The 15,415-nt window shown below is 40.8% G+C and overlaps 1 protein-coding gene across 1 annotated transcript in view; it reads left to right on the top strand.

Annotated features, from left to right (window-relative positions):
* The window catches only part of PAG1 (phosphoprotein membrane anchor with glycosphingolipid microdomains 1), a 141,171-nt gene extending 130,075 nt beyond the window's left edge, over window positions 1-11,096 (top strand). The window contains exon 9 of the mRNA XM_025394579.1: window positions 1,931-11,096. Within this exon, the coding sequence (XP_025250364.1) occupies window positions 1,931-2,293 (363 nt within the window). The 3' untranslated portion in view covers window positions 2,294-11,096. The remainder of the gene's footprint in view (window positions 1-1,930) is intronic.
* Window positions 11,097-15,415: the final 4,319 nt, after the last annotated feature.

Below are 15,415 nucleotides of genomic sequence, written 5' to 3'. Positions count from 1 at the left end.
GCAAGGGGGCTAGAAGAGAAACCTGTATACAAAATAAAAATAATAGTCATAATAGTCATAGAAAACAGTCAAAAGGAATATTAGAAGACTCAAGAAGCTTTTATAAAAGTTGAAATGCACAGTGAGACCCTCCTCACACTAGGTTCATTCCCAGAGTCAATATTAAATTGCAAGTTAACGAATGAGGACAAAGACCAAGAAGACCAAGTACTCTTACAAAGAGTGAGGGGCATTAATGGCAGGGACCATGGGGAAGAAAGCTGAGGAGAGAAGCAAACGGTGGTGAGGGGCTGACTCTCACTGTTCCAGTCTAAGTCAGGGTACGTTTGTCCTCCTCGATGTTACCAGGTGATGAATAAACTGGTATGCCTCTCCCCTCGCCACTGTCATCCATTATTTACCCTTTTATCATCTGCCCATATGTAATTGTTGGCTTAGACCACCATTTAGATAATAAATTCTGTGTTTGCACTTCAGTATAAACAGCAGTGAATTTTTTTTGTTCTCCCTAAATTCAAAGAAATTATAATTATTCTATTTTGAGAGCAGTTTTTTCATGAAAACCTCTAAGGTGAGAATGTTAATAATTTCATATTCATTAGGATAGTCAGATCAACATGGCAAGAGTTTTCCAAAGACTGTTTTTCTGAACTGTAAACCCTTGGGATTGTCAAGGCCTCACCAAACTGAACCAGCCACCAGCCTGTAATGTAAAGTTCTCATGCAAATGACCAGTTAGCATGTGGCAGGCCTGTCTTAAGAAGCTTTTGAGGCCAGCTGGAAACTTCACCCACAGTATGTGAGAAAAGGGAAAGCAGGAAAATGTCCCTCAGCCCTTGGGAAGCCAGGCCTCTGTGAGGAAGCGTGTTCATGTATTTCCTGGGTATTTGAATGAATCAAATCACTGTGATAAAAATAAACACAGGTAATGAAGGGTATTTTTACTTATTTCCAACCATGATTTTTCACAATAAAATAATACTCCCCAAAAGTCTCCTAATCAGTACATTTAATCTTCACAATGAATGAAATCCCTGTTGATATCGGAGGTGATAAAGGATTTATTAGTGAGACTGTGAGGACTGTGAGGGTGTGCTTGGAGAGCCACTGGCTCTTACCATAGGAAACAGTATCCCATAAGTTGTTATTTCTGACTTGGCTGAATGCAAGCCAGAATGAGTTTTCCCACTGAATAAAACTAGACCTGGTCTGTCAGTGTCTGTTTAACCAGTAATACACAACTAAGTCAAAAAATAATGGACAGGAATACCCTTTCAGATATATGTGTACCACCAAAGAGAATCCAGCAATGCATGTTGGAGACCACTGTGATGCAGGAAGCATGGAGTAGTCTAATTCAGTGGTTCTCACACTTTACTGGCCATCAGAATCAGCACCGATTGCTGGGCCCCAGCCCTGAGGTTCTGATTTGGTGGTTCTGGGGTGAGGCCTGAGAACTTGCCTTTCTGACAAATTCCCAGATCCTGCTGCTGCTGGTTACAGCCCACACTTTGAGAATCACTAGTCTACTATGTGTTTTCTGTCCTTTTTTGTAAAGCAGTGGAGCCCTTTTTCAGGCAAAATATCATTCTGATATAGAAATGAAATAAAACACAATGCTGTGGTCAGGTTTCCGGGAGCTTCGGGAGCTTTCCACCCCACCTCTCCTCAAATTCCTCCGCAGACCCAAGAGAACTGGGTTTTCATGGAATTGAGGGAATATGACTGATCTCGTTAACACCGTTGAAGATAATGTGTGTAATTATTCTCTAGTAATGTGCTCCATAATTAGTACAGATAAGAAAGAACAAATCTTTAAGGAGCACACACACACAGAAGCCCAGGAGTGCTCAGTATGTGGCTTGTCACTAAAAAGAGGGAGGGGGAAGTCACAGCTGGAAGTTGATTAAACTCTTCCTTTGTTTCCTAGATCTCTGCTATGTACTCATCAGTGAATAAACCTGGACAGTTAGTGAATAAATCAGGACAGTCGCTTACAGTGCCAGAGTCCACCTACACCTCCATTCAAGAGGACCCACAGAGGTCACCCTCCTCCTGTAATGATCTCTATGCTACTGTTAAAGACTTCGAAAAAACTCCAAACAGCACACTTCCACCAGCAGGGAGGCCCGGCGAGGAGCCAGAGCCTGATTATGAAGCGATACAGACTCTCCACAGAGAGGAAGAAAAGGCCACCCTGGGGACCAATGGCCACCGCGGTCTCGTCCCGAAGGAGAACGACTACGAGAGCATTAGTGACTTGCAGCAAGGCAGAGATATTACCAGGCTCTAGCAACCCAGAGGACAACCCTGGGTAGCCTGTGATCAGTCTCTGGGGACGTTTCCTCCATGGAAGAGAAGAAGTGACACAAACCTATACTTCATATGCTGCTTTAGTCACCTGAAGATGGTTGGAGAGGCCCTGACTGTTCTCCCAGTTGTTCAGTTTCTGAGACAGAGAGGTACGGACTAGGCTGCACCTGAGTGTGCCCCTGGCTGCCAGATGGACAGGCACACCCAAGCACATCTCCCTCCCGCACCCTCACCGCCCGCAAAAGACCCCAGCTGTCAGTGGTCTCATCTCATTAGTGAGGAAGGCCAAGCTGTATGGAAAAACTGCACTCACCAAGGACCGCAACACCCCCAGCCTGAACTACTGCCATTCGGAAGGACCAGGTTTTTCTTCCCCTCTTTCCTTTTCTCTGTCTGCTATTGACTTTAAGGCTTTTTCCCCCTTGAAATGTCCAGATTCCTGTGGTTCATTCCAAGGAAATTTTCACACGAAGCTTGGCCTTTGCCTTCAATGTAGGTGTTTTAGGATGGCGACAAACCATGGCTGCTGCTTTCTGCCCAGGTCGCCAGTCCTCCCCAAAGAGCTGCGCGTCGGCACCTGGGGATCTGGACCCTGCAGCTGAAGGGACTGGGGAGGGACGTCCCTGGAGTCTCTTCCATCTTTGTTCCTTTTTATTTTGGCACTCTATATCAGCAGCCTCTCCCCAAAGTACTTGAAGTCAGTTTTAGATGCTTTATTTTATTTTTCTAGTCAAAAACGTGTTTCCCCCAGTGTTTGAAAACTCGTCCGAGCCTTTTCAGTATTTTCCATGAGTATTGTGGTACTTCTATACTTGTTTAAGCCCAGAACTCATTCCTTCAAAACAGAGAGCCTTAATCTTTATGTTGGGACACAGACCACATATTTGGATGGCAGCCATGCGTCCATCTCCGAAGGGCTGTGCACGTGAATGTGTATTTCCGATGGTCTCCACTGCCCACACCAACAGTGTGGCATCTCATAAGTTAACTGCTACCCTAAGGTAATCTAAGATTAAAATGTAAACATTTATTTTTGTTATGTAAGTTTATAAGATGTTTTATGTTCAATGCCTAATTTCTCAAAAGTGCCAGAAAAAAATGTATATTAACTGTTTTGATTTTATGTACAATGATTTATACTCTCCTTTGGAAAAGATATCATAAAGCACATAAGCTAGATCATTACAAGGAGCTGTTATCTTTTTCCTAATCAAGTGTTTAAAACACTGATGGGTTTTAAAGACTCACCTTTTTAAATGGTACTTGGAGCTCCTGATCCAAATTACCTAGACCGCTAGAGAAATAAATGGAAAGTACATAAATAATTATTCATTTTCATTGGTTTACGGTGGGCAATATTGAAATATTTGAAAGAGTAAAAATGGAAAGAAGAACAAAATATGATGAGAGGTGGCTGTGAATTATAAACCTCATAAAAGTGTCATAATTCAATTAAAGTTTAATTACATTTTTTCAGAAAACAGTGATGAATTCTGTAGTCCAGTGCTTGCCAATGCAAATTGCCTATTGGAATCTTCTTCCTATATTTTACAAACATCAGTGGCTGAAATAGCTCAGATTAAGAGCTCAGCCTGGTTTGAATTTAATCATCTCTTTAGATCTTATAAGGCCGGCATTAGGAAACTTGTTCACTTTTCATTTTCAAAGGAGCCTAGTTGAAGTGCTATTATGAGTATGAGCTATGGAAAGACAGCTTTTCCTATATTGATAAAGAAAAAAAAATGAGGAAATTATTTCATCCCATTGTGACATCTGTGACTTTTTGGATTTAATAATCTTGCTGTTTTTCTTCTTTATGGGCAAAGAATATAATTGGGAGGATGAAGTGTGTTAAAAATTGTAGAGACCAGCTCACTGGAATGTTTTTCCATCCCTGTATTCATGGTTTGACTTTGTGACTGCTCTACATTGCATTTCTGACATTGCGAAGTGAGCTATGTTGGTTGTTGTGATTATTTTGCAATCAGCCTGGTCTCTCCCATGAAGATGTCATGAGCATAAACACAATCATCATTGATTAGAAGATCATAGCAGAATACCCTTGGATTAGAGAGAAGTTTGCACCTTGCATTTCTCTGAATTCCAGTCTCTCATAAGCACTGCTTTGCCTGGTGATTTTCACTGCTTTGTGTTAAAGACTTGGACTCAGCAGCCTCTCACATGATGGGGTTCTTTAGTACATGGTAACAGCCATGTCATCTTACACACCTAACATTGTGCATCCTGTAGTGACATCCTTTATAGGCACCATACAGCTCAAAACTTGTGTTTCATTTCATGCCTTACTTATCAAAAAGGCAGGGAAGTAGGTATGATCTCTAAAGTAAAAAAAATAAAAATAAAAAATAAAAAAACTTTTTATAGAAAGCTCACAAATAATCATGTAATTTTGCAATTTTGTTACCAAAATATCCCCCAGAAGTTTTCAAATACTAGTTCTGCAATGTGGCCATGAAATATGCACTGAAATATACCTTTTAATTTGAGAACCAGTGGTTAAAATAAGCTGTGATATAAAGTATTTTCAGTGTACTTTCAAAGGAACTGTAAGGCCCTCCAGCATAAATGCTAAAAGAATAGACGGTAGCACAGGCCATGAGGGCTGGAGGAGAGAAGCAGAGTGAACCTTAGAAAGACAGCTCAGCTCTTTGGAGCACTGGATATTTTACTGAAGTATATTTACTGAGGCACTATCACTGTTTTGACTGTATAGTATAGTTTTTCATAAATTTCAAAAATTACTTTGTTCAGAATCTGGGCTTGAATCTTTGAGTTCAACAAAAGCCTATGGCTTCTTTTAAAAAGTTTCATCTTGAGCTAATGCTACAGTTTAAATAAAATATACGAAAGGTAGTTATCAAAAACAATTTGTATATTTAAAATTCTATTTTGACATCCATTTTCTACAGCCAATTATAGCAGGTTATGTGAAATTTAAAAATAAATTTTAGGACTTTTTTTATCTTGTAAGTAAGAATTATAAATCTATCTCAGTTAAAATTAGGATCTTTGTTTTTATTCAGATATTTTGAAAGTTTAGAAGCATTTTGTATGCTACTTTTGGTATTTCTTAAGTATAGTCAGCAAGACTATAAACACATATTTTGTTTTATGCAAAATTTTTTTAATTTATCAAATGTTTTTAGTGTGTCTACTTTCTGAAATAGTCTCAATATCCTGTCTGTATCCTAGGCAGATAACTACACAAGAGCAAAATGCTATATAGAAAAGAAAATATTTGAGGAAATCTTAAATTCTATAAGAAAGTAATTCTTGCAAGAATGTTAGCTACATATTTTTTTTTCTGTCCTGAACAAATTACATCATTAGGTCTGTTGAAGCTTTTGAAGCTACCACTATTCTTTGTGGGGAAAAGGCTAATTACTGATTTATCTGCCCTCAAAATCCCAGAGTTAATTCTAATTGAGTACTAAATTAACAGTAAGTAGTTAACACAGAGAACTAAAATGTAACCACATTATGTCACTATATATATTTCTCATGATTTTTGCTAATTAGAGCATTTACTTAACCAGTAATAAACTACAGACACACACACATATACACATACATATACGTGTGTGTGTATATACTTGGCTCTGACACAACTCTGGTGCTTAATTAGGGTATGTTCTATTATGTATTTTGAATGTTTATCCTGCTAGTGTGATGAAATTTTGTTGGAAAAACAGAATTAGAAGGAACAAGTTTTTCAATCAGTTTCATTTGATAATTACAGGAAAACTTTGAGTTGTCTAATTTAATTTTTCCAATTAATATATTTAGACTTTAAATTGCATCCATAATTCTCTTGGCTGAAAAACAGTGATATTTTAAGACAGTTCTGTTATACATGTGACTTACTTCTGACTCAGCCTGAGAGGAGGAAATGTAAAGAGATAAAAGATTTGGCCTAAAGCAGCAAGCGACTAGTAACCTTGAGCCAGGATGAAGCCAAGGCAACATGACTCCCAAGTAGCAGGAGCAGAGGTCAGTCACCCGTGGCATTCTATTTCATTCCCTTTTAAAATTATGAGGCTTTATAGGCAGTGTAAAACATCAGCAGGAGCGATGTGATAGGATGTGCAAAAAAGCTGGTCTGATACCGTGGCTATAATTACAGAGCTTTAGTTCAATTAGGATTTTGTAAATGAGCAAATGACGTTTTCTTCCAGTGCTCCTTGTAATAGTTAATATAAGTCCATGCAATCTTGTGATGCCATTCTCCTGAAGGTGTTGATTTCTGATACCCAGCCAGCTTAGCTTTGGCTGCTGGAAGCACAGTAGGTACTGATGGTTACTTCCTGGAAATCTTGACAGGCTTATTGTACTGTGTAATGGGAAAAAGTTGAAGTATAATGTTTGGTGTTAATAAGTGACTGATGTGAAAATAGAAACATGTGTCTATAATATTAAATATGGCTTTATTTGCAGTAAAATCTAAATTCCTTATTCTACAGTAGTATCTTCTTGCCCTGTGTTGTATCTTTTCTTAAATACATTTTTCCTGACAGTAGCTTTAGGCAAGTTGAACACACTTAGACTGAAAGTGTTTAACTTAAAGAGATCAGTCCAGAAACCATGATAAATTAGAATCTTGATCTGAATTACCAAATTAAAATTTAAAATCATGGTCCAGAAGAGAACAAACATTCATGGCTTTTTTATCCTACTGCTCGTTTTTAGGTCTGTGTTTACATCCGGTCTCTTCTATTTGTGAAGTATGTCATTACTTTTTTCAAGTTCTTCTTTGACTTCACTGAAAAATAAGATTCCAAATTCTTAATGTAACATGAAAAGTGAAATAGAATTTTTGTTTAAAAGACATTTTTTAAAAAGCATTCAATTCAGTAATCATTTCTCTTAATACAGGAAGTTTTTTTGGCTTGCCAGTTAGATACTGTGGGTATTTTTTAAAATGTGCTGTCCTTGGGTTGCCTCATATCACCTTGCATAATCTTGTATTACAAAGGTTGATAATTGTCATTTCTCAGATGTCTGTATGTTACACTGGCAGCAGTAAAATGTTTTAATGTTGTTCCCTTTTAAATAATTGTGTTTTATTAACATGCCTCATATTTTCTGGGGAAACTTGAAATATAGCTAAACAAACAAGGTCTGTCATAAATAGGAATTGGCATTTCATTGTTAATATGTTTTTTCCTCATAAAAGTAGTTACACCAAAAGTGACATATTGTCTATTACATGGGCCCAATCAGTATTAAAGTACTCCCGTTACTCAAAAATATAAAAAGATAATTCATGACACTTAGTAGCATTTTCATTCATTGCTTCAAAAGGTCTTTGTAATGGTCAAATTGTCCACTTCACAAAAGAGTGAGAAAGTTGTTTTCAGTACTGGGAATTTTTAAACTTTAGTTTTAAGTCCAAAAGTATCTCTTATTAGCTTGAACATTTTGTGATTACTTTTCCCTCCCCGGATCTAGTCCTTTTAAGGAGTAAGTCTAAAGAATGAGGCCATGAAGTCACTATTTCCTCCCACCTCAGTTTGTCTCCAGGTACTTAGCTGGCCTACCGCTTTGCGTAGCAATATCCCTGGGTCTCTTCCCCACTCAGCCTTCTGTGTCTACTATTGACAGGATGTGTCATTATTGTCTTTCCGGTACCAATCACAGTGCTGCCGTATCACAGACCCTGCCAGCCAGCATGGAACTGTGCCTCACCACAGCTCTGCCCAACTCACAGGCTGCCAAAGTGAGGCCACAGGTCCACCTAGGGCGGCAGATGCTGGTGCTATTTGTCATGACTTTTGCCAAAACATGTACACTGTTGCTCACTTCTTTCAGAAGAATGGTTGACACTAAGGGGCCATGGAAAAGAACTTTTAAAAAATTATGTGGTGGAATCAAAGTCACAGAGGCAGAAATGTTAGTGTCATGCTCTAACCAAGGAAGCTTAGTGTTCCCCGCAGTGCTCTGTATCTGGCCTGGGTCTCCTCAAGCGGCAGCCCCCACTGTCCAGCATGTGGAAGGTAGATTCTTATGACAACACCAGACCCATAGTTACCAGGAAACAAAAAGGAAGCTGAGTGTTGTGAAGGGGAAGAAATCCTTTTTATAAGAAGGAATAATTTTTAGGCCGGGTGCAGTGGCTCATGCCTGTAATCCCAGCACTTTGGGAGGCTGAGACAGGCAGATCAGTTGAGGTCAGGAGTTTGAGACCTGCCTGGCCAACATGATGAAACCCTGTCTCTACTAAAAATGCAAAAAAATTAGCCAGGCGTGGTGGCATGTGCCTGTAGTCCCAGCTACTCGGGAGGCTGAGGCAGGAGAATCACTTGAACCTGGGAGGCAGAGGTTGCAGTGAGCTGAGATCGCAACACTGCACTCCAGCCTGGGTGACAGAGCGAGACTCCATCTCAAAAAAAAAAAAAGGAAAAAGAAAGAAAGAAAACATTTTTAAAGCAAATTGAGTGTAAAATGTTTTCGCCGTGAGGCCATTGCACCCTCTCCCCCAGGAAACAGTGCCTAAGGATGATGTCAAGTTACAGCCAGTTTGCGCTGATCCCCCAGGTCCTAAGAAAACTGTGAGTGCTTCACATGCAAAGGTAGAGCTACCAGATATGGAGAATAACTTGGCCATTTATAGCAAACTGCCTGACTTTGGGGTGAGAAACCAAGCACCTTCTAGGTCCTAGGATAGGTGAATTGGAGGTGCAGCTGCTAAAAGTTCTCATTTTCTACATACTTCAGGAGCCAGGGTGTTTCATTTTGGTTTTGTAAAACTTTGCTGTAAGTCATCACAGTTAACTCTTTGAATGGATATTCTAGAGTGTATCTTTTTTTTCAAAATTAGCAGAACAGTTCTCTCTGCTCATTCTCTTTATACATTTAGTTTTTTTAAAGTTCCCCTAGTATACCTGTTAGGCACTCTAAATAGGCCACAGTTAAGGCTAAAAGAAGGACCACTCGCTCTCTAGAGCCTACAGTTCAGAACTTTCTTATTGTCACGTCCTGGTTTGGTTTGGTTTGGTTTGGTTTTTAACTCAACAAGTTGCAAACCGTGAGTTTAAAGCAAACGGTTTCCTTTTCCTTTCTTAAGCTTGAAGAGAATTTTTTTTTTAATCTTCACCTCCTCATTTAGGTAGTGAAGGCTTCCCTGAAAGACAGCAGTGCCCTTCTCTAGGAGAAGAGGCTGGGACTAAAAGCCTGAGTCTATGGGTTGAGGATTTTCAGCATTCCTTTCACAAGCCTCTATGTATTTTTAATGGAAGACTCATAAATGAACCTGATATGGTGTTCATGACCTACCCCTTAAGCATGCTTGTACCCCTTAAGCATGCTTGCTTTTTTTAACTTTACTTTTGGAATATAGGACTTGTCTTGTTTTTCCTGGAGCCATGCTAGGATTTAATTCCTATGTGCTGCCCCACCACTGCCCCGCCCACGTCCTGGAAGATGGCCGTGCCTGCGGCAATGCTCCCGTCTTGAGGACAAGCAATGTGGAAAGCGTCAGGAAACCTGAACTTTGCGTTCAAGTCAGCAAACATTTGTGAGCATTCTAGTAAGCTTGCGACCTTGATACTTTTTAAACATTATCTTTTTATTTGCTTCGAGTATCAACCATATAGCTGACTCTAGAGCAGTGAAGGGAGTAGGGATTAGAGCAAAATTCGGACTTCCTGCCCCTATGGGTCTGAGTTCTCATGTCTCTCTGGGAAATGTGTTGGCCCAATTCCCTATCTGCCACTCTGAGTCTCTTGAGTAAATGTGTATAAATGAGAAAAATTATCTCAAAGATTTAACTTATAATTTAGATATTTTCTTCTTTTTAAACTCAGGAATAAACCTGGTTTATAGATAACATAATATGGCTACTAGAGCTATAATTGGGTAGGTGACTAGAAGCATTCTTTCAAATATATTTCTTGTAAAGACATCTACTTTGTTTTAACTAGGAAAAGAAACTCCTCATTAAAATAAGATAAACATTTCCATAAGCACTTTCTAGAAGAGTGTAGCATCTGTCTACCATGCATCCCAGAGTGTTTGTATCTTGCTCACAGTATTTCAAAAATTTTTGTGGGTGAAAAAATGTACATTTTTTAATTTATTGGAAAAGTGTATTGAGTTGTTGAATTAAATTCTCAAATGGGACAATTTAGTGTAAAGAGAAGCACTGGTTTTGGAGACAAGAGCACAGGGCTGTGGTCCCTGTTCCAGCATTGACTTTACTGTGTGACCTCGAGCAAATGATTTAACTTCTCTGTGCCTCAGTTTCTCCATATACAAAATGGGGATAATGATACCAACCATTGCCTACCTCATAGAGATGTTATGGGGACAAACGAAATAATAGAGATAAACACGAATGCTTTCAGCTCTTCAGAAGAAAGGTGCTATATAAATTGAAGTTGTGTTTTTAATGATCCAATTATTAATTATGTTTAGGGTTTAAATAACAATACTGTTAGTCACATTAAGAATAAGTTTTGTTTTGATGCATATTTCTAATTCTCTTCTGTGACCAGATCTTGATCATTCAACCAGTAATGGTACCTGAGGAACTGAAATGGGTATTTGTTTTCTGTGCGTTTCTGCTGGTAGTATTTCAATTCTGAATATCCAGAAAAGACTGGAGTTTAATTTGTAATATCTTATAGTTTACATGTAATAAAACTTATTCAAGCTGTATATAAAAGTATAGTTACATGTAAATAGCAGGTATGTTGTAATTAAAGGCACTTATCAAATTGTCTTTGCTCTTTTTTCAATTGTAATAAAAGTCAGTTTTATATAAAGGCTTGTTAAAATTTATTTGGTATTTGAAAAGGTCAAGAATGGCTAATTTATTTATCTTTCATGCATTACCTGGGTTTTGGGATTCCAGCAGTCAACCCACCACCATAACAGGAAAGATAATATAATGTTCCTGGTAATCAGACCAAAGTGTGTAGAGGTTAGCATCAAAAACTTCGCAGAAAAGGACCCAAGTTTGAATCCCAGCTCCATCATGACTTTGAGGAAGCTGTTGGACTTCTTTGTGCCCTCCTTTCCACATTTGGAAATGGGGGATTATAGTATAGAACCTGCTAATGGGGTTGTCTTGGAGATATTAAGCATGGTACCTGGCAAGGTGCTAAGTGCTCTGTCAATGGTAAGAGACCATCTTCACAAGGCTGGGAGATTTTTGATGGCATTTGCCCACACTTGCCAAGCACTCCTATGAAGATATGCCACCTGAGAGCAAACAATTCCCCAGGCCAAGAGGAAAACCCATCTGCTTGTGTGTGAGGGGGATGCAGCCCCAGCAGGATGTCTCAGAGCAAATGACTTTAATCACCATCTGACCTGGCTGCCCCCTTCCTAGTCACTTAAGACTGGCCTTGGGGCCAAAAGGCGAAGCAGTGAGTGTTCTCTTTGGCATGCTTCTAACTTCTTTTTGTTTGTGCCCTGTAACTATAGGACACCCCAAACCCCCCAGATTGCCTCTTTAAGACCCACCACAACCCAGGCTCCCTTTCTGAGATTTTTCTGTGCTTTCTCCTTCTGTTCCACCCCATCTGCACCATTATAAATATTCACCCTGTTCCATATTTCTCCAGGGACTGGCCTGCTTATTTCTAACCAATTAACTGTTCCTGTACAGTGAGTGAATATCCCTCCTACTCCTAAGACTGTTTACAGTTTAAGGAGCTTGCTGCCTATCACAGGCTTGAGCAAAACCACCCTTCACTCTCATGGGCATGGCAAACTCCTGAGAGACTGCTGGGAGTATTTGGGCATAGAGGAGAGGGCAGAGGCTCCCGCAGATCACACGCCACATCAGTAAATGCCTGCTGAGCTCTCACAGAGGCCATGCCTGCCACTCCCTATGTCAAAGGGTCTCATCTTGCCTAGTTGCTTCCTTGCACGTGATGTAATGATAGCAACCTAGAGGCAGATGTGGGGAAGGGCCTGGCCATCTTGGTTTCAAACCCTGGCTTCCTTTCTCACCACATGGGCAGAACTTTCTTTCCTTTCCCAGAGTATGAATCACAACTCCATTCTGCGTGTGGAGGCTCAGCACTAAGAAATGTTTATTCTCGGCTGGGCGCGGTGGCTCACGCCTCTAATCCCAGCACTTTGGGAGGCTGAGGTGGGCGGATCACAAGGTCAGGAGATCGAGACCATCCTGGCTAACACAGTGAAACCCCGTCTCTACTAAAAATACAAAAAAATTAGCCGGGCGTGGTGGCGGGCGCCTGTAGTCCCAGCTACTCGGGAGGCTGAGGCAGGAGAATGGCGTGAATCCGGGGGGCGGAGCTTGCAGTGAGCCAAGATCGCGCCACTGCACTCCAGCCTGGGCGACAGAGTGAAACTCCGTCTCAGAAAAAAAAAAAAAAGAAAGAAAAAGAAATGTTTATTCTGAGTGTTTGGATCACAGCTCCTGGTTTCCTACATGGGCTACCTGGGGAAATGGAAGCTCCAGAGCTCAGCAGTTTGGAAAGTTCTCTGTCACCTGTAGAATGGAGCACTCTCCACTTCTGTCAGAAGTGAGTGTACTGCTGATTCTAGGACGCAGACGTTTACCAAGTGCTATTAAGAGGAGTGGAGAATTCTGATGCCCTAGTTAAGGTAAGCCAAACAGTCCAGCCTTTATCGTTACTGTTTTTTTAAAAATGTTCTCCTTGGGTCCATCTTTCTGCCTCTGTGAATGCAATCTGCACTACGATTCTTTTCACTTTTGAAGAATTATTCAGGACCTTTCTGTACTTTTGAGGTCGCCATTTTGAATGTTTGCTCTCATCCTAGATGATTATTAAAAATCTCAAGGCTAGACCTCGGCACTCCAAAGCCAACTGTCCCCCAGGCATCACATCTGTTTCCAAAATGTCTCCCTCGGTATGTCCCAATGTAAATGTGGTGGTTCTGGAGTGGAATCATCTTTCCCAGCTGCCTTGTTTGCTCTTCAGGGCACATTTAACTTTGAAATATTCCCCGTAGCATATACTACAATTTCCTGCACACAGCAAGCACTACATAAATGTTTGATTTGATTTGAATTCTCCTACCTTTCTATCATCCATAGTTCTACAAGCCTGTCTTGAACTAGTGCCTATCAAATCTTAGTATTTCATACTTGAACTCTTCCCCCACCAAAAGCTTCTCTGTAACTGTGAACTTCTGAAGAGATGCCAGGGTAACAAGATAGGGATGTCCTCCAAGTCAAACCAGCCCAAAAAGTGGTGGCACGGGGAAGAAGGCAGACATCTGACATGCAGATAAACAGCACCACAATCTGGCAGAGTGTTTTCTAAAACAGACACGTCATTCAAAGCAACAGCTTTAAATGTTTAGGCCCAAAGGAAAAAAAAATTAATCATCGCAACATCAAAGTAGAAAAGCAAAGTTAACAGGAAAACAAAACAAGCCACAGAAAAACCAAATATTGATTCATTCCATAAATATTTGCTGAGTATTTACTATGTGCCAGGAGCTGAAACATGGTGAGAGAGAAGAGACAGAACTCCTGCCTCACTGGAGCTCACATTCTAATGGCCTTAGTGCCTATGCCTACCTTTAAACGTTTGGCATGCACGTTTAAATTCTTGGGGTATTCAGTATCTTGATGTCTCCACTGATTGTACCAAGTCTCTGGAGATCCACTTTACAGAAACGGCTCCAGAAAGGCCTCTATGAGTGGGTTACATTTAATGTGAGACTGAAATAATAAGCCAGTGAAAGAAATTCCAGGCATGGTGCACAGCCAACGCCAGGGCTCCAAGTCAGGAAAACCTGGATCTTCTCACACAAGCACACATAAATCAATACCGGGCCAGCCTGCCAGGCCTCCGGCATATCTCCTTTTCCACCATTCCTGCCCTTGTCTGGCCAGTCCCCATCCTAAGTCACTCTGTAGCACCTCAAATCAACCTTCCGTACTGTCACCAGTATTAGCCATCCAGAAAGCAAGCCTGTTTGGATCAGGAGAAAAGTACAAACTACTCACTAAAGTAATTATTATCTATTTCCCAGGCACTGTTCTAGATTTTGAGGATACAGCAATAAATAAAACACCTAACGGTTTCTGTTCCAGTGAAGCTTACATTCTAGCAGGGGAAGAAAAATGATTAATCAAAACAAATTTCAGATCCTAAATGTGATGAGTAAAACAAGATGGAATAAAGTAAATGATGATAAAATAGAGAGTGCCCTGGTTTGTTAGTGCAGGAAGAATGATACCTTTTCTACTGGGTGGTCAGGGAAGGCCTGAATGACTTGGGGCATCAGTATAAAACTTGGGGAGAAAAACTTCCAAGAAGAGAAAACAGCAAGTGCAGAGGCCCCAGGGAGGAAAAGACACTGGTATATTCCTGGACCACAAAAGAAGGCAGGGTGTCTGAACCACAGAAACAGAGTCACAAAAAAGGGAAATACGAGAGACAGGCAGGGTCCAGATTCTACAGAGCAGAGTAGATCAAATCAAGAATTATACTGTGATAGCCCAGGCACAGTGGCTCACACCTGTAATCCCAGCACTTTGGGAGGCTGAGACGGCTGGATCACTTGATGTCAGGAGTTCGAGACCAGCCTGGCCAACATGGCAAAACCCCATCTCTACCAAAAATACAAAAATTAGCCGGCGTGGTGGTGCATGTGTGTAGTTCTAGCTACTGTGGAGTGGAGACTGAGACCGGAGAATGGCTTGAACCCAGGAGGCACAGGTTGCAGCAAGCCAAGATCACGCCACTGTACTCCAGTCTAGGTGACACAGCAAGACTCCATCTCAAAAAAAAAAAAAAGAAAAAATAATAATTTTACTGTGATATTAGGAGCTCATAGAAGCCACTGAAAGATTTTAAAGGCCGGGCGCGGTGGCTCAAGCCTGTAATCCCAGCACTTTGGGAGGCCGAGACGGGCGGATCACGAGGTCAGGAGATCGAGACCATGGCTAGCACGGTGAAACCCCGTCTCTACTAAAAAATACAAAAAACTAGCCGGGCGAGGTGGCGGGCGCCTGTAGTCCCAGCTACTCGGGAGGCTGAGACAGGAGAATGGCGTAAACCTGGGAGGCGGAGCTTGCAGTGAGCTGAGATCCGGCCACTGCACTCCAGCCTGGGTGACAGAGCGAGACTCC

This window comes from Theropithecus gelada, chromosome 8 (assembly GCF_003255815.1).
Source record: "Theropithecus gelada isolate Dixy chromosome 8, Tgel_1.0, whole genome shotgun sequence".
NCBI classification, from domain to species: Eukaryota; Metazoa; Chordata; class Mammalia; order Primates; family Cercopithecidae; genus Theropithecus; species Theropithecus gelada.
This window is presented reverse-complemented; position numbering and strand designations above follow the sequence as displayed.